Source organism: Saccopteryx bilineata, chromosome 9 (genome assembly GCF_036850765.1).
Source record: "Saccopteryx bilineata isolate mSacBil1 chromosome 9, mSacBil1_pri_phased_curated, whole genome shotgun sequence".
NCBI lineage: Eukaryota > Metazoa > Chordata > Mammalia > Chiroptera > Emballonuridae > Saccopteryx > Saccopteryx bilineata.
Window position 1 is genome coordinate 92,434,934 of NC_089498.1, and position 20,363 is coordinate 92,455,296.

The 20,363-nt window shown below is 43.3% G+C and overlaps 1 protein-coding gene across 2 annotated transcripts in view; it reads right to left on the minus strand.

Moving 5' to 3' along the window:
* The window catches only part of VSTM4 (V-set and transmembrane domain containing 4), a 105,093-nt gene that overhangs the window by 28,443 nt on the left and 56,287 nt on the right, over positions 1-20,363 (minus strand). For both annotated transcript variants that reach the window (XM_066243635.1, XM_066243634.1), the window contains 2 exons: positions 19,608-19,714; positions 17,946-18,007 (listed from right to left, as the gene is read on the minus strand). In XM_066243635.1, coding sequence (XP_066099732.1) covers positions 17,946-18,007; positions 19,608-19,714 — 169 coding nt within the window. The remainder of the gene's footprint in view (positions 1-17,945; positions 18,008-19,607; positions 19,715-20,363) is intronic.

Genomic DNA, 20,363 nt, shown 5'->3' on the forward strand with positions numbered 1-20,363 from the left:
AGAGAGTTAGGGGGAGGGGGAGGGGCACAGAGAAAACTAGACAGAGGGTGACGGAGGACAATCTGACTCTGGGTGAGGGGTATGCAACATAATTTAATGACAAGATAACCTAGACATGTTTTCTTTGAATATATGTACCCTGAAATATTAATGTCATCCCATTAACATTAATAAAAATTTATTTAAAAAAAAAAAAAAAATAAAGACCATAGTTAGAGATAAAGAAGGTCACTACATAATGATAAAGGCAGCAATCCAAAAGGAAGATATAACCATTATAAATATCTACGCACCTAATATAGGAGCACCTAAATATATAAAGCAGACTTTGACGGACTTAAAGGGTGAGATCAACAGCAATACTATAATAGTAGGGGATTTCAATACCCCATTAACATCATTAGATAGATCCTCAAGAAAGAAAATTAACAAAGAAACAGCAGACTTAAAGGACATATTAGGTCAACTCGATTTAATAGATATCTTCAGAACCTTTCACCCTAAAACAGCAGAATATACATTCTTTTCGAGCATTCATGGTATATTCTCTAGAACAGACGACATGTTAGGGCACAAAAGTGGTCTCAACAAATTTAAGAAGATTGAAATCATATTGAGCACTTTCTCTGATCACAATGGCATTAAACTAGAAATCAACCACAATAGAAAAATTGAAAAACATCCAAACACTTGGAAACTAAATAGCATGTTATTAAATAACGAATGGCTTAACACTGAGTTCAAAGAAGAAATTAAAAAATTCCTAGAAACAAATGATAATGAGCATACATCAACTCAAAATTTATGGGACACAGCAAAAGCAGTCCTGAGAGGGAAGTTTATAGCATTACAGGCATACCTCAAGAAGCTAGAAAAAGCTCAAATAAACAACTTAACCCTGCATCTAAAAGAACTAGAAAAAGAACAGCAAGTAAAGCCCAGAGCTAGTAGAAGGAAGGAAATAATAAAGATCAGACCAGAAATAAATGACATAGAGGCTAAAGAAACAATACAGAGGATCAATGAAACCAGCAGCTGGTTCTTTGAAAAGGTAAACAAGATCGATGAACCTTTAACGAGAATCACCAAGAAAAAAAGAGAGAGGACTCAAATAAATAAAATTAGAAACGAGAGTGGAGAAATAACAACTGACACAACAGAAATACAAAATATTTAAGAAAATACTATGAAGAACTGTACACCAAAAAACTAGACAACCTAGACGAAATGGACAAATTCCTTAAATCATATAATCTTCCAAAAATCAATCTGGAAGAATCAGAAAACCTAAACAGACCAATTACAGCAAATGAGATTGAAACAGCTATCAAAAAACTCCCAAAAAAGAAAAGTCCTGAGCCTGATGGCTTCACACGTGAATTCTACCAAATATTCAAAGAACAACTAACTCCTATCCTTCTCAAGCTATTTCAAAAAATTCAAGAGGAAGGAAGACTTCCAAACTCCTTTTATGAGGCGAGCATAATTCTGATTCCAAAACCAGGCAAAGACAACACAAAAAAAGAAAATTATAGGCCAATATCCCTGATGAACTTAGATGCAAAAATCCTCAACAAAATATTAGCAAACCGGATCCAGCAATATATGAAAAAAAATCAAGTGGGATTTATTCTTGGGAGGCAAGGCTGGTACAATATTCGCAAATCAATCAATGTGATTCATCACATAAACAAAAGAAAGGAGAAAAACCACATGATAATTTCAATAAATGCAGAAAAAGCATTTGATAAAGTCCAGCACCCATTCATGATCAAAACTCTCAGCAAAGTGGGAATACAGGGAACATACCTCAACATGATAAAGGCCATCTATGACAAACCCACAGCCAACATCATACTCAATGGGCAAAAATGAAAAGCAATCCCCTTAAGATCAGGAACAAGGCAGGGGTGCCCCCTTTCACCACTCTTATTCAACATACATAGTTCTGGAAGTCCTAGCCACAGCAATCAGACAAGAAAAAGAAATAAAAGGCATCCAAATTGGAAAAAAAAAGTAAAACTATCATTATTTGCAGATGACATGATATTGTATATAGAAAACCCTAAAGTCTCAGTCAAAAAACTACTAGACCTGATAAATGAATTCGGCAAGGCGTCAGGATATAAAATCAATGCTCAGAAATCAGAGGCATCTTTATACACTAATAATGAACTGTCAGAAAGAGAAATCAAGGAATCAATCCCCTTTAATATTGCAACCAAAAAAATAAAGTACCTAGGAATAAATCTAACCAAAGAGATTAAAGATTTGTACTCAGAAAATTTTAAAACATTGATAAAAGAAATCAGGGAAGATACGAATAAGTGGAGGCATATACCGTGCTCATGGTTAGGAAGAATAAACATCATTAAAATGTCTATATTACCCAAAGCAGTTTATAAATTCAATGCAATACCGATTAAAATACCAATGACTTACTTCAAAGATATACAACACATATTCCAAAAATTTATATGGAACCAAAAGAGAACACGAATAGCCTCAGCAATCTTGAAAAGGAAGAATAAAGCAGGAGGAATCACACTTCCAGATATCAAGTTATATTATAAGGCCATTGTACTCAAAACAGCATGGTACTGGCATAAGAACAGGCACATAGATCAATGGAACAGAACAGAGAACCCAGAAATAAACCCACAGCTCTATGGACAACTGATATTTGACAAAGGAGGTAAGAGCATACATTGGAGTAAAGACAGCCTCTTCAACAAATGGTGTTGGGAAAATTGGACAGCTACCTGCAAAAAAATGAAACTAGACCACCAACTTACACCACTCACAGAAATAAACTCAAAATGGATAAAAGACTTAAATGTAAGCCGTGAAACCATAAGCATCTTAGAAGAAAACATAGGCAGTAAGCTCTCTGACATCTATCGCAGCAATATATTTGCTGATTTGTCTCCATAGGCAAATGAAATAAAAGACAGGATAAACAAATGGGACTTTATCAAACTAAAAAGCTTCTGCACAGCTAAAGACAATAAGAACAGAATAAAAAGACAAACTACACAATGGGAGAATATATTTGACATTGCATCTGATAAGGGGTTAATAATCAAAATTTATAAAGAACTTGTAAAACTTAATACCAGGAAGACAAACAGTCCAATCCAAAAATGGGCAAAAGAAATGAATAGACACTTCTCCAAAGAGGACATACAGATGGCCAATAGGCATATGAAAAAATGTTCAACATCACTAATGATTAGAGAAATGCAAATTAAAACCACAATGAGATATCACCTCACACCAGTCAGAATGGCGTTCATCAATAAAACAACACAGAATAAGTGCTGGCGAGGATGTGGAGGAAAGGGAACCCTCCTGCACTGATGGTGGGAATGCAGACTGGTGCAGCCACTGTGGAAAACAGTATGGAGATTCCTCAAGAAATTAAAAATCGAACTGCCTTTTGACCCAGCTATACCACTGTTAGGAATATACCCCAAGAACACCATAGCACTGTTTGAAAAGAAGAAATGCACCCCCATGTTTATGGCAGCATTGTTCACAATAGCAAAGATCTGGAAACAGCCCAAGTGTCCATCAGAGGACGAGTGGATTAAAAAGCTTTGGTATATATATACTATGGAATACTACTCAGCCATAAGAAATAATGACATAGGATCTTTTACAACAACATGGATGGGCCTTGATAACATTATACTGAGCGAAAGAAGTAAATCAGAATAAACTAAGAACTATATGATTCCATACATAGGTAGGACATAAAGATGAGACTCAGAGACATGGAGAACAGCTTTGAGGTTACAGGGTGGGGGGAGGAGAGGGAGGGGTTGGGGGAGGGGAGGGGCACAAAGTTCATGGCTTTTCAGCATTTGCCATATCCCCCCCTTAATCTATAGACAGACAGCAAATATTTACTTATGGTGTTTCCACTATAAAGACTGCTGTCTTAGGGACAAATGCTGATGAACTATTTCAGTAGTTCCTCCTTCTTCAAAGACTTATATGTCAACATAGAGCTCCATGTTTCATAGGACATACTCATGCTCACTCCATGCTCCCTGGAGCTTTAACACAAGGGAATGCCCTTTTTGTTGTTGTTGTTGTATTTTTTCTTTTATTTATTTTTTGTATTTTTCTGAAGATGGAAATGGGTCGCAGTCAGACAGACTCCCGCATGTGCCTTACCGGGATCCGCCTGGCATGCCTATGGGGGGGGGGGATGCTCTGCCCATCTGGGGTGTTTCTCTGTTGCAACCAGAGCCATTCTAGCGCCTGAAGCAGAGGCCATGGGGCCATCCTTAGGGCCCGGGGTGGCTTTGCTCTGGTGGAGCCTTGGCTGCGGGAGGGGAAGAGAGAGACAGAGAAGGAGAGGGGGAGGGGTGGAGAGGTAGATGGGTGCTTCTTCTGTGTGCTCTGGCTGGGAATTGAACCCGGGAATCCTGCACACCAGGCCAATGCTCTACCACTGAGTCAACCGGCCAGGGCCTAGGAATGCCCTTGTTGATCAAGCTACCCAAAAGAAAATTATATGGAGCAACCATGACAGACCAAGCAAGTCAGTCTCATACTATTCATCACCAGAACGCTGCAACCCGGTGTAAACAGTTTTAACTTTCTTGGGAAGAAGCACGGCAGATTCGGAAATCCTGTCCAAGGGGTCCTATACTGCCCCTTCATTTGGAGTTAACCCTCAAGGACCCCTACAGGACAACTTTGGCAGGTGGATGTTACTCATATACCTTCATTTGGCAAACAGTCGTATGTCCACATTACAGTGGATACATATTCCGGATCTATAGTAACCTCTGTCAGAACAGGAGAGGCTGCTAAGCATGTTATAGCTCATTGTCTGTATGCATTGTTCTATTATTGGATTTCCTAAACTGGCTAAACTGAAAATGCTCCTGCATATGGAGCAAAAGCATTTACTGTATTTTGTCATGCTTACAATCTTTAAAGTTAAGGTATTATTAAAGTGTACTCAGCAAACATTTTAAGGTCAATTAAAAAAAATTTAAAGGGGGTAGTCATATCCTGGAACTCCAACGGGTCTACCATATCATGCTTCTTACTTAAAAAAAAAAAATTACATTTCTTTTGAATGCTGATGAACAGGAGACACCAAATCTTTTTCGCCTGCAAACTACTACCTTCTTTATTAGATCCAGTTAATAATACTGTTTTGTCTTTTTCCAAATAGCTCCAGATATATGGAAAAGATTTATATAGGTGGATGGGATCCTCAAACCCCTCAGCGAGATCTTCTGAGCATGGCTTTTAGAGGCAGAAAAAGCCCAATAGAGATCAGGAGAACTACCAGCTTTTAGGATACACCCTTAAAGGCTCCAACGCCCCAAAGGGGTCTCATAGAATCCCATCTGGGTCCTGCCTTAATAGTTAATAGAAAATGTCATTGAGCTAAAGCCTGCCAGGCTTACATGCCTCTGCTGTGAGGAAACAGGGACACTGGAAGGTAGGCTTCCCCCTCGCTCCTCTAAGGGAGGGTTCAGTCTCTTCCAGCCCTGCTCCAGCCACCTATGACCTAACCTTGCCCAGAATGCTGGGGTTAGCCACTGAAAGCTGAAGGTGCCCAGGGCTGTCGGCCCCATCTATGACACTGTGGACAAGCCTAGGGTAGTTCTTCCAAGAAGCAGGTAAACTGATCTCATTTGCACAAGGGCCACTTAACTATGTTTTGCCTGAATAGTCAGGTTTTTTATTCTTCCATCGAAGATCTCTGTTGTGGGTGTTGATAGTCCTATTTTCTGCTGCTTTGCTTAATATATAGTGTTTCCTTTATCCCTCCTACCTCAATGCCCCACTCATATTTCAGGCTGGGACCTACTCCTAATTTAGAGCTCTCTTTCCCCCTTTTGCCAACTTCTATTATGAATCTACCTTTGCCACCCAGCTTAGTGTATCCCAAGGTTCTCTTTACCATGCCACAGTCGCAGAGCTCCAGGGAAAAGCAACCTGGTCTCAACTCTCCAGGCAGAGGAGAACAGAACCTCCATATCCACGCATGCTGCAAATGGCTTTTCCAGTCTACCTGAATCATTACCAGCTAGAAGCAGTGGTCATTGGGACTTGGACATGAGCTGCAAAGTATAGAATTGTGACAACAATTCCAGTGCCATGCGGACTTTTCCTGGATGTGGACTTTTCCTGGACTCCTGATCCCTGTGACAGCTCCTAACAGACTTAACTGTGGTTGGGTTGCATTTTTCAGTAATTTGGCATGGTGATGGGGCCAACTTGGACTGGTGAACATGTTAAGGACACTACTCTTTTATGGATTCTTGCTGTATTGGCCAAGAGTTTGCTTAAAGGCTTTTAATCACTGTAAAAAAAAATAGAAGACTGGATAAAGAAGATGGGGCACATATACACCATGGTATACTATTCAGCTAGAAGAAATGATGACATCGGATCACTTACAGCAGAATGGTGGAATCTTGATAACATTATGCGGAGTGAAATAAGTGAATCAGTAAAAAACAAGAACTGCAGGATTCCATACATTGGTGGGACATAAAAACGAGACTAAGAGACATGGACAGGCGTGGGGTGGTTACGGGGGGTGGGGGGAGGGAAGGAGGGGGAGGGGGAGGGGGAGGGGTACAGAGAGAACTGGATAGAGGGTGACGGAGGATGATCTCTCTTTGGGTGATGGGTATGCAACAGAACTAAATGACAAGATAACCTGGAAATGTTTTCTTTGAATATATGTACCCTGATTTATTGATGTCACCCCATTAAAATAAAAATTTATTTATAAAAAAAAGAGTTTGATGTGTGCTGGGGTAATGTTGGGGTATGTGTGGAGCCTTCAGGGGAGTGCCCCACAAACAGAAGAACTGGTCCAGAATTAGCTTGAAGACCCAGGCTGGGAAAATAATGGACGACACACGTGACTGCTGCACCTGTGACAGTGTTTAGACTCCAAGGCAGTGTGTTCAAGAGGAAGGGGCCCCAGAGACAGCCTACACTCTGGAGAGGTGGACAAGGGAAGCAAGCCAACCACCTGGGAGTGGCAACAGTGAGCTGTGGTAACGGCAGGTGACCCATGTTTGCCTCCAGGGACAGGGCACTGATGCATACAGGAGTCAGAAATAACAGATTAACTGAGAAGCGCCATGAGAGTCAGCTGCCCTGACATGCTGAGTTGGAATTTTGATATCTGGGCAAACCTAGATTGAAGGAAAAGTGGGCAGGAGGCCTCAGATAAAAGGGGTGAGTGAGCCACATCTTGTAGGTGAGTGGCAGCTCTGTGGGCAGACAGAACAGAGCCTGTGAAGCCACTCATAAAAGGACTTAAACCAGGGGTCCCCAAACTTTTTACACAGGGGCCAGTTCACTGTCCCTCAGACCGTTGGAGGGCCACCACATACAGTGCTCCTCTCACTGACCACCAATGAAAGAGGTGCCCCTTCCGGAAGTGCGGCGGGGGGGGGGGGGCGGATAAATGGCCTCAGGGGGCCGCATGTGGCTCGCAGGCCGTAGTTTGGGGATGCCTGACCTAGACCAATGGGGTACCGGGGTAGAGCAGGAGGCAGGTGGTAACGGCCTGCATGCCCCTGTCACTCATGGGAAGCCATGCTTCATCTTGGAGGCCGGGGTGAGCCATGAGTGTGTTTTAAGCAGAGCAATGACACAGTGGGAGCTGTGTTTTAGATAAATCCCTGGGCAGTAATGTGGAGGATGGTGCAGAACAGGAGAGACAGGATACAAGAAGAGGCCTGTGATGCTTCTAATATTTCTGTCTTCAGTCTTTTGCTCACAAGAAGTCGTCTTCTCTTTAAAGAACAAGGGTGGCCTGACACTTGTAGCCACTGAGTGCTCTCTAGGAGTGGATTCATGACAGAAAGTGGCCCTCAGTGGAGGGTGTGGCCTCCAACGAGACAGGAGTGGATCAGAGTTCCCCTGGTCTAGAGAGTGACATGCTCTTGTGCTGGTCAGATTTGGTGTGCTCACTCCCATCCTCTCGAACTCGCGTTGCCTGTGTCTAGTCCCCTTCCAACACAGGTCTGGCCTCCCCCTCATAGAAGCTATTAGTTTTCTCTCCCTCCACTGGGTCTCTAAATCAATAAGTGACTTAATGCAATAAAAATAAATCTAATGCGCTTCTGCTGTTCTGTTTCTTCCGAAACGAGGAAATAGCAACGGCTTTTCCTGGCTGTGTAAATTCGCTCAAAGGGTGCCGGGAGCTCTGCCACACACTCCCTTAAACTAGGGAGGTCATGGGTGTCCCAAATAGGCTTCAAAGGATCTTGGAGCTGGCGCCTATCACCCACCCTCAATTTAAATAAAAAACTACACATTTTAAATTTTGTGAAAGTGCTCCCATGCCCCCAAAAGGATAGAGAACCGACATGTTGGAATAACAACTTATTGTCAATGTGCAAAGGTTATTGGACAAACTGATTACATTCTCCGTCAGAAAGAACCTACCATTCATTCAGTGTGGCTTCATTATCTGACTATCGAACATTCCAAGAAAGTGGTTGTTATTTGGTTGTTTTGTTAAAAAAGGATGGGGGGGCAGTTTTCATACTTTGGTGATAAAATATTTAAAATGCCTTTCTTGCCTCTTTTTGTGTGTGTGTGTGTGTATGACAGAGACAGAGAGAGGAACAGATAGGGACAGACAGACAGACAGGAAGGGAGAGAGATGAGAAACATCAATTCTTCATTGTAGCACCTTAGTTGTTCACTGATTGCTTTCTCATATGTGCCTTGACCATGGGGCTACAGCAGACCGAGTAACCCCTTGCTCGAGCCAGCGACCTTGGGGTTTTGAATCTGGGTCCTCTGCGTCCCAGTCCGACGCTCTATCCACTGCGCCACCGCCTGGTCAGGCTCTTGCCTCTTTTTTCTTCTCATGTTTTTAAACCTTCCAATCACTCTCAGTCTCTAGGATATGTACTTCTTGCAAAACACCACACTACCTTGGAGGCTTCAGAAAATATCCCCACTCGTTATTAATGCTGAAGGTGAAAATGCAAGGACACAGGCTTGTCATTTTTGCCTGGAGTATGGAGTGTCCAGCAGGAGCTGTTGAGTATCGGGTACCGCTGAGATGAGAAATGGAGCCCATAAATCGCCTGACAGAGGATCTGGCACACAGTAAGTGCTCAATAAATGGTCCTCCCCTCTGGTTGATGAGTCAGTAAAGGCAGCAGGCAGGCTGGTTTCTTGGGGTGGACACATGTCATCATTACTCAGGAAAGTTTGAGGCACACGGCCACTCCAGGAGGCACAGTTTTAGGGAGATCATGGCAAAACGGGAAAAATACAGAATGAAACAGCTAAAATGGTACCAGCCCCCAAAGAAAAGATGCTTCTGAGTTATTTTCTAAATTACCTACCAAGGTCCATGTGAGTCAACAAGTAGCTATTGACTTTAGTTTCAGTGACCATCAAGACTTATTGACCTGAGAGATCAATACTGACCAAATTGAGGCCGGGGTCAATGCCGGCCTCCTGGGGAAATAAATCTTAATATTACCAAAACCAGCAGATGCTAGACCTGCTATTTCGACTCCAAATTGCTAGTCAGACAGAGGCCCATTTCAAGTTGGCTCTTTCCTTTATTGTGTATTATAACAACCGTACACTGATTTCCAAATTGCTTGTTCTTGTTGGTATAGAAAAATTTCAGTCTTTTCATATCTTTATGAGCAGGGGACAATTTGGTATTTAAAAAAAACTGGTTAAGCTTTTAGGATACGCCCTTAAAGGCTCCAACCCCCCAAAGGGGTCTCATAGAATCTCATCTGGGTCCTGCTTTAATAGTTAATAGAAAATGTCATTGAGCTAAAGCCTGCCAGGCTTACATGCCTTTGCTGTGAGGAAACAGGGACACTGGAAGGTAGGCTTCCCCCTCGCTCCTCTAAGGGAGAATTCAGTCTCTTCCAGCCCTGCTCCAGCCACCTATGACCTAACCTTGCCCAGGATGCTGGGGTTTGCCACGGAAGGCTGAAGGTGGCCAGGGCCATCAGCCCCATCTATGACACTGTGGACGAGCCTAGGGTAGTTCTTCCAAGAAGCAGGTAAACTGATTTCACTTGCACAAGGGCCACTTAACTATGTCTTACCTGAATAGTCAGGTTTTTTATTCTTCCGTCGAAGATCTCTGTTGTGGGTGTTGATAGTCCTATTTTCTGCTGCTTTGTTTAATATATAGTGTTTCCTTTATTCCTCCTACCTCAATGCCCCACTCATATTTCAGGCTGAGACCTACTCCTAATTTAGAGCTCTCTTTCCCCCTTTTGCCAACTTCTATTATGAATCTACCTTTGCCACCCAGCTTAGTGTATCCCAAGGTTCTCTTTACCATGCCACAGTTGCAGAGCTCCAGGGAAAAGCAACCTGGTCTCATCTCTCCAGGCAGAGGAGAACAGAAGCTCCATATCTACACATGCTGCAAATGGCTTTTCCAGTCTACCTGAATCATTACCAGCTAGAAGCACTGGTAATTGGGACTTGGACATGAGCTGCAAAGTATAGAATGGTGACAACAATTCCAGTGCCATGCGGACTTTTCCTGGATGTGGACTTTTCCTGGACACCTGCTCCTTGTGACAGCTCCTAACAGACTGAACTGGGTTGCATTTGCAGGGATCTGGAATGGTGTTGGTGCCAACTTGGACTTGGTGAACATGTTAAGGACACTACTTTTTTATGGATTCTTGCTGTCTTAGCCAAGAGTTTGCTTAAAGGCTTTAATCACTGTAAAAAAAATAGAAAACTGGATAAAGAAGATGTGGCACATATACACCATGGTATGCTATTCAGCCATAAGAAATGATCACATCGGATCATTTACAACAAAATGGTGGGATCTTGATAACATTATACGGAATGAAATAAGTAAATCAGAAAAAAAAGAACTGCAGGATTCCATACATTGGTGGGACATAAAAACGAGACTAAGAGACATGGACAAGAGTGTGGTGGTTATGGGGGTGGAGGGAGGGGGGCACAAAGAAAACTAGACAGAAGGTGATGGAGGACAATCTGACTTTGAGTGATGGGTATGCAACATAATTGAATGACAAGATAACCTGGAAATGTTTTCTTTGAATATATGTACCCTGATTTATTGATGTCACCCCATTAAATTAATAAAAAATTTTAAAAAACAAAAGAAAACAAAGAAACCCCCCAAAAACTGGTTATTGGGAGTATTTCTATAAAACAAAGAGTCCTTTAGAAACACATAACTGCCCAGGACTTAACTCTCTGTGAAAATGAAGAAGTTCCTATGTTGAATCTCCACATAGAGGAGCATGCCCGCTCAGACAAGCACAGGAACAAAACTGTTAGCAACAGAAACTTGTAATTAGGACCGGAGCTGTCTGCAGATGATGTTGAACCCAGTCTGTTCATAGGTGGCCAAAACTGCTTACGGCAGCATTTGTGGCCAGTCAGTAGGTGCACAACTGATTTTTATGTAACGGATAAATGAAAGGTGGGGACTACCTGGCTGTGGACTAAGGGAAGTTATCCATTCAAGACTGATGACACACGGCCCTGGCATGCTCAGTTGGTTAAGAGTGTCGACCCAAAACAACAAGGTTGTGGGTTCGATCTCTGGTCAGGGCACACATGGGAAGCAACCAAAAAATGCGCAACTGAGTAGAACAACAAATAAATGCTTCCCTTTTCCCTCCCCTCTCTCTCCCCTTCTCTCTCTGTCTCTCTAAAAGTTAATAAAAATTAAGCCCTGGCCAGATAGCTTGATTGGTTAGAGCGTCATCCCACAGCACGTACAGGAGCAGTTCAATGTTCCTGTCTCTCTTTCCCTGCCTCTCTCTTTCTCTCAAAAAAACCCCCCAAAAAACAAAAACTGACTACATACAAAAGGGCTATTCCTATTCTCTGAGGTGCAACACTGTCTTCAGGGGAGAATAATACTCTCTCTGTGGGCTGTAGTAACTCATTTGTCTCAAACAGTGTGTCCTCACATGCAAATCTAGGGATGGAGGAGTACTGATGTGAGAACTGAATGACGACTTGCAAAAAAGCACTCTTTTGGATATATCCCCAGGAGATGTCAACAGAATCTCAAAAGCTGTTTCTATAATAACCAGAGTTAAGAGACTAGATTAGAAACAACGGTCCTTGAGCAACTTAGAGAGAATGCAAGGTGGGAAAATTCAAAAGGCATGGTCACTCAGAAGGTTGTTGATAAAAAACAGAATTAAGAAGAAAAGACTCACAGCCTCCCACTCCGCTCTACAGTGAGGTGCACAGCTGAGAAGGAATGAGCTCAGCCTGTCTATCTCTGGGAAACTGGACCTCATGGGTGGGATACAGGATGCTCCCAGACAAGTTGGCAGTTTCAGCCTTTGGGTTCAGTTCAGTTTCCAAAAGCCGACTGAGTGACCAGGGAGCTATTAAAATCACAACACTCTGCTATTGCATTTAAGGATGAGTGTGGTAAAAGAGCAGGACTGACGACAAATTTTTGGTGAAAAAATGGAATTGCATTGTGTGAGCCTACAATTCACTGTGACAAAAGAAGGCTCCCTCTAGACCAGGGGTCCCCAAACTACGGCCCGTGGGCCACATGCGGCTCCCTGAGGCCATCTATCTGGCCCCCACCGCACTTCAGAAGGGCACCTCTTTCATTGGTGGTCAGTGAGAGGAGCCTAGTTTCCATTGAAATACTGGTCAGCTTGTTGATTTAAATTTACTTGTTCTTTATTTTAAATATTGTATTTGTTCCCGTTTTGTTTTTTTACTTTAAAATGAGATATGTGCAGTGTGCATAGGGATTTATTCATAGGTTTTTTTTTATAGTCTGGCCCTCCAACGGTCTGAGGGACAGTGAACTGGTCCCCTGTGTAAAAAGTTTGGGGACCCCTGCTCTAGACAATAGGGAACCGGCTTCTCCAGTGGAAGGGCAGGAGGCAGGGTGGGGGCAGGACCTCGCCACAGTAGGCTGTCAGGGCTGGGCTCAGAGACCCAGACTCCACTCTGAAGCACATCTTCAAACGCGTGACTTAAAATATCAGGTTTGGTTCAGAAGGACCCAGGTTCAAGTCCTGACTGCAGCCCACAGGCTGTATTACTTTGTACACGTCACTCATCTTACTATCAGGCTCACTGTCCAGAGCAGTGAGAGCAGCCTGACAGAAGCTACCCAACGAGGCTGGCATGCAGAGTCACTGATAAGATTTCCACAGCTCTGGGCACGGGGAACACAGCCATGGACTAGAGCAGGGGTCCCCAAACTTTTTACACAGGGGGCCAGTTCACTGTCCCTCAGACCGTTGGAGGGCCAGACTATAAAAAAAACTATGAACAAATCCCTATGCACACTGCACATATCTTATTTTAAAGTAAAAAAACAAAACGGGAACAAATACAATATTTAAAATAAAGAACAAGTAAATTTAAATCAACAAACTGACCAGTATTTCAATGGGAACTACGGGCCTGCTTTTGGCTAATGAGATGGTCAATGTGCTCCTCTCACTGACCACCAATGAAAGAGGTGCCCCTTCCAGAAGTGCCGTGGGGGCCGGATAAATGGCCTCAGGGGGCCGCATGTGGTCCGCGGGTCATAGTTTGGGGACCCTTGGACTAGAGCAAACACGCTCTGCTTCCAAAGAGCTGGCATTCTGGTAGAAGAGAGAGGCAATTAACAGATAAACGTAAAGACCTGAAGGCGTCTCTAATGGGAGTGACATCAGAGAATGGGCAGGTTTAAGACAGGATTTCAGACAGCTTCTGCATTGAGGTCATGTTTGAATAGAGACCCTAGGGGTGAGTGTATGCCACAGGCATACATTGGGAAGGAAGGTCCAGGCAAAGTGGATGGCTGATGCAAAGGCCCTTGCAGAGCTTTTGGTTTGTTTAAGGACCAGCTGGGAGGCCAATGTGAATGAGGTAGAGGGGCAGAAATGATGTCAGGAAGGTAACAGGGCCTAGACCACACAGGGCTGTGCTGTCCAACAGGGCAGCTGCTAGCCGATGTAGCTCTTACCCACTTGAAACATAGTTCTGAAAATGAGATGCGCAGGAAGTGTAACAGGTACACTATATCTGGGAAATTTAGTAGATATCTCACCAGGGATTTTTATATTGATTGTATGTTTAAATGGTAATATATTTGATATGTTGGGTTAAATAAACCATATTATTAAAATTGGTTGCATCTGTTTCTTTTCACATCCTTACTCTTGGCTACTAAAAAATTTAAACTACATACGTGGTTTGTGTGATGTAGGGTGCTGTAGGTCACAGGAAGGAGTTGAGAACTTACCTGGAACAATAGGGGAAGTAAATGTACATGCACATAAAGCTCTCACCATATTTCCCAGAACAGAGTGGTGAAAGTTCACCAAACTAGATTCCCATTCATAGGCAAATTGCTCAAATGTAAAAACAAATAAAGATATTTGAAAGAGAAGACATTGAACTTAAGAAAGAGTAATAACACTAGTAAAACTTAAGTTTAAATAATTGTTTGTTTAGACAGTAGTGACAAGATCAATGAAACTAGCAAGTGATGATTATTGAAGAATAAAACAAAGTAAAATAAAAAAGAATCTGACAAACATACAACTGATTCCATCCCTAAATTCCAAATGGATCAGAGAAAAGCAGACATAAAAAATAGAAAAAAAATCATACAAGTATTTCATTTTAGCCATCCTGGGAGAGGCAAACTGGTTTTATGCCTTTAACTTGCATTTCCATGACGCCAATGAAATCAAGTAGTTTTCATAAGCTTATTAGTACTTGCACATCTTCTTTTATGAAGTGCATTTGTAAGGCTCCTTCTCATTTTCTGTAATGTTGTCATTTCTTATTGATTTGTGTGGGTGTCCATGTAGTCAACCTGGTCCCTACCGCCCACTAGTGAGCATTTCAGCTTTCATGGTGGGCAGCAACGGAGCAACCAAAGTATAAATAAAAAGATAGCTTTAACTATAGTAAGTTGTTTTATAAAGATTTATTCTGTCAAACTTAGTGAAAATCTCACATAAAGTACTTGGTAAGTAATTATTATTATATGCTTTAACTTGCTGTAACTCTGCTTTATAAATTTTATAAAGTAAAGTTACTTCCCTACTTTATAAATCACCATTACTATGGAACCGGTGGGCGGTTAGAAAATTTTACTACTAACAGAGATACAAAAGTGGGCAGTAGGTATGAAAAAGTGGACTCCCCTGGTCTAGAGAACCCTTTGTCAGGTATATGCATGACAGTCCGCTCACCTAACGTCTGGCCTGTCTTTTTATTCTTATATTGATAGCTTTAATTAGAATAGACTCTCTCAATTTCAACACAATTCAAATTTTCCAATCTTCCTTTCTATGGTTGGTATTTTATGTACCTTGTTTAAAAAAAAAAATCCCTGCCTGCCCTGAAGTTAGGGAAGTATGCTATCTTTACTTTTTTTTTTCCTTTGGTCTAAGAGCCTTCTCTAACTTTTTTTTTTTTTGTATTTTTCTGAAGCTGGAAACGGGGAGAGACAGACAGACAGTCTCCCGCATGCGCCCGACTGGGATCCACCTGGCACGCCCACCAGGGGGCGACGCTCTGCCCACCAGGGGGCGATGCTCTGCCCCTCCGGGGCCTCGCTCTGCTGCGACCAGAGCCACTCTAGCGCCTAGGGCAGAGGCCAAGGAGCCATCCCCAGCGCCTGGGCCATCTTTGCTCCAATGGAGCCTTGGCTGCGGGAGGGGAAGAGAGAGACAGAGAGGAAGGAGAGGGGGAAGGGTGGAGAAGCAAATGGGCGCTTCTCCTGTATGCCCTGGCCGGGAATCGAACCCAGGACTTCTGCACGCCAGGCCAACGCTCTACCACTGAGCCAACCGGCCAGGGCCTGCCTTCTCTAACTTTTGCGTGTGGTGTGAAATGAAGTAGGGTCTGGATCTCTGTTTTCCAGATGGATGGCCAATAGACCCAGCATCACAGATTGAAAAGGTAATCTCTTCTTCTCTGCTATAATGTCACTTTTGTAATAGATCAAGTGACAACATATATGTATATAGATGGTTTGGGGTTCTTTATTCTGTCCCTTCAGTCTATCTGTCTATCCTTGTGCTATTACAATACTGAATTAATTACTGGTGGCTTTAATGTCAACCTTTGGAGTTGGTGTATAAAATCTCCACATTGTTCTTTTCCTTCAAGCATATCCTAGCCCTTCATTGTAGATACGTACTGTACTGTAGAATAAGTTTGCTAGTTTCTCTCCTTCTCTCTCTTGCACGAGTAATGAACAATATTAGCAGCAGAATAAGCAACAATATGATCAGACACTAAAAATATTAAATATCCATGCAAACATACTGATATAAAGAATTTAATGAATAAATAAACGAGGAAAGGGGTCCAACTTTTCCTTACAAAAGAATTTCAAATAGTGAATGCAGACAGACTGAGGAAAATAGAAAATCACTGTTAGACCACCCTGTCAAAATCCACTGATGAATGCTAAAAGTAGTGGGCAAAGTTCAAGGAAAAGCAGAATATCTATATGGCCTTGACATATCTCCTCTAAAATATTTATTAATTCCTGTGGTGGTTTTGACACTCTTCCTCCCCTCAGGAGGTGGAGCTTAACTCTCCTCCCCTGAGTGTAAACTGGACTTCGTGACTAGCTTCTAATGCAGGGGTCCCCAAACTATGGCCCGCGGGCCACATGTGGCCCTCTGAGGCCATTTATCCGGCCCCCACCGCACTTCTAGAAGGGGTACCTCTTTCATTGGTGGTCAGTGAGAGAAGCATAGTTCCCGTCGAAATACTGGTCAGTTTGTTGATTTAAATTTACTTGTTCTTTATTTAGATATTGTATTTGTTCCCATTTTGTTTTTTTACTTTAAAATAAGATATGTGCAGTGTGCATAGGGATTTATTCATAGTTTTTTTTTATAGTCTGGCCCTCCAACGGTCTGAGGGACAGTGAACTGGCCCCCTGTGTAAAAAGTTTGGGGACCCCTGTTCTAATGAATAGAATGTGGAAAGGGAAAAAATAGTAACTGTATACGGAAGAAGCCTGTCAGACATCACCTTAACCAAGTCATGAAGATCTATTACAAAAGTGACAACCACTAATGACCAACCACTAATAAGATACACTGGCACTCTGCACCTCTGATACGATGCAATGAATGCAGTGAACACAGAGTATCACCTGTGTTCTTATTCCCCCAAATCTATAACCCCATTCCAATGATCAGAAAAACTTAGAGAAACCCAACTCAAGGGACGACATTCTAAGAAATAACTGGCTACTACTCTTCAAAGATCTCAAGGCCATTGAAGAAAATGGCAGGACTGAGGGACTGTCACAGATGGAAAGGGACTAAGAAGACACGATGACTAAAAACAATGTCATCTCCTGGGGTTGATCCAGGAGCAGAGAAAGAACACTAGAGGTAAACTGCTGATATCTGGTCCAAGTCCGAAGTGCAGTCAATGGCAATATGCTGATGGGAATGCCTTAGTTTTAACAATGCACTTCGGCTGCGTAAGAGGTTAACACTAGGAGGAGCCGGGCAGAGGGAGGCGGAAACTCCGTGCTAGCTTCACAGCTCTTCTGTAAATCGAAAATTATTCCAAAATAAAAAGCTACAGCATATATTGTTTTTAAGGTTCTTCACTGTGGTTATCAGGTAAATTTATACAAGCAGGCCTACTTTTAATTTTATACATTCCTGAGTGTGACTTTTATTCTATTTTTTTTTAAGTAGTACTTATAATAAAAATATATATAAAAAGAATTCCACTTGGATTTTAGAAAAGCCATGATGGGAACTCAGTAAGCAGAAAAACTGTCTCAGAAGCTGATCCAGGAAGACAGAGGCCCTTGCTTGGGTAAAAACACCAACTTTCAGCATGTTTTGAGTCAGTAAAGGTACCCTGTGGGTCCAGACATGGTTCCAGACCTGATGGAACAACAGCCTCCTTCAATCACTCACCAGGCCAGCCTTCCTCTGTGGCTTCAGCAGCTTCGGCTTATGGAACGCAGTGGCCATGGGAGCTGTGGAAGGATGTCAGGGGTTCAGCCTGCAGTTCCTGCCAGGACCCTTAGCACCCACGTGTCATGAACACCGCAGGCATACCCTGGGGGGTTCCTGAGCCCTCCCTAACCCGGAAGTGAAGGGGTTCAGCCTGCAGTTCCTGCCAGGACCCTTAGCACCCATGTGTCATGAACACCGCAGGCATGCCCTGGGGGGGTCCTGGACCCTCCCTAACCCGGAAGTGAAGGGGTTCAGCCTGCAGTTCCTGCCAGGACCCTTAGCACCCATGTGTCATGAACACCGCAGGCATGCCCTGGGGGGGTCCTGGACCCTCCCTAACCCGGAAGTGAACTCCCGCTTCTGATCTAGATATCAGTGGCTGGCCCTCCTAGTCTTCAAACATGTCACCCTCTCCCCTCATCAAGTTCAACAGAACAGCTCTGCATAAAATTCTGGCCTCTACTAAGAGGTCAGGTGTGCAGGTGAGAAACAGGTGGGATTGGTAAAGCTAGCACCTTACCGGGGATCCTGACTGCACCCTAACACTGTCAGCAATGACCTTTGACCCTCATAGCAGCCCTCATTGGTCATCAGGGAGAGTGGAAACTGAAGAATAAACTGAGGTCCTCCCCTTCATGTCATGTAACTAGTACTTAGATGATTTGAGACTTAAACTTGACCTTGAAAGTCAGAGAGATCACACACTCTACTACTTAACTCTCTGAGGCTCACTCACCATTTTTTTTTTTAAAGGGAGAGTGCCATCTACATTGACTGAATGGGGCATTATAGCAGCACTTTGTCTGGCCAGGCAGGGTTCTATGCCCCTTCCCTCCCCAGACCTACACCTGTCATGCCTCACTGAATACCATGCCTTGCAGCCCCTCTCCTCGCTTTAGACAACTGGACTTCATCACAGGGCTCCACATGTCCCTAGGGACATCCTGTGAAGCCTCAATGAAGGGATAAAATGCATCTTGCCTCATCATTAAATTGTTCATCTGGGCAATCCTAGTACTTCCAACTATATTCCAAATTCTTTGAGGTGTGAACTTCTTTTAAATTGACCATGGTTATGTTAGAAACTATTGCTAGATGGTCTTACTTCTCCTAAGATGTGTGCAGTTCTCTCTTCCAGAAATATCCATCCTCCCCTTTTATGTTGCTCTAAGTCCTAACTGCAACCAAAGAATAACCCTTGTTTTAGCCTCAGAACAAATCCAAAACAAATTACATACCTGTTTTACATCTTTAGAACAATCAAAGAGTCTTCTGTCCCTTGAGTGAACAAGATGCACTACCCTTCTACCCCTCCCCACTATGTGCAGTCCATGTCGACAGTTCAAAGTGAAATACACTGTGGAATTGGTCTGTGGATGTTAGCCTTCCAACTCCCCACTAAAGCCATGCTGGGCTAATGGCACCACCCTTGGTCTCACCCCAGGAATGGAGCTCAGTTACGACCAAAATCTAGGTGGGGTTCTCTGGACCATATCATCATTCGATGTCATCTCCTCCATCTGTCTAGCTCCTGTGTCCTGATCCCACATCAAACCCCAGGCCCACTTCTGGATCAGTCATGGTGGTTTCCCCGTGGATGATGGCAGGCCAGCTTCCTACCTTTGGCAGGTACTGCAGGAGGAACGTCTGCCTTCTCCTTCCGCCTCTTGCCCTTCTTAGGCTGCAGTGGAGCCAAGCTGGTCACGCTGGTGACCGTCTCCCCGGAGCTGTAGAAGAAAAGGCTCCTGGTGAAGCAAAGGCAAATCTATCCCAGGGAAAAGGAAAGGAAGCAGTAGTTTCCAAGCACTCTCTGTGTAGCTCTGTAAGGTAGGGTTACCTTACAGCTTAACTGGGACTGATTGCTCTCTGCTTATCCCCAGGGACGTCTGGGGGTCTGGTACTGACCCTTGGCCAAGATGGGGACAATAAGATGAGCTTGTTGGTGATTTATAACCTGTTGCTCAAAATTCTAAAATCTTTGGAGAAGTCCAGGGCCAGCTTCTTTATATTGCTTAGGGATGTACAGACCTATGGCTCACACCTGGTGTCACTGGTTACACAGTCTGGCTTAGCTACATCACCAACAGGATGTTAAGGTATCACTAGAAACTTCTGCTTGAGTTCCCCTATTGGATCCGGGAACCCAGGGGGAAGTCCCTTCTAGAATCTCTTGTCTTTGGGCACCTTTTCCAGCCAGAGAAGTATAGTTGCCAAGAGAGGCGCTCTCTCTCTCTCTCTCTCTCTCTCTCTCTTTAGCTGGGGGGGGGGGACAGACAGGCAGGAAAGGAGAGAGATAAAAAGCATAAATTTTTCATTGTAGCTCCTTAATTGTTCATTGATTGCTTTATCATATGTGCTTTGACTGGGGGGCTTTAG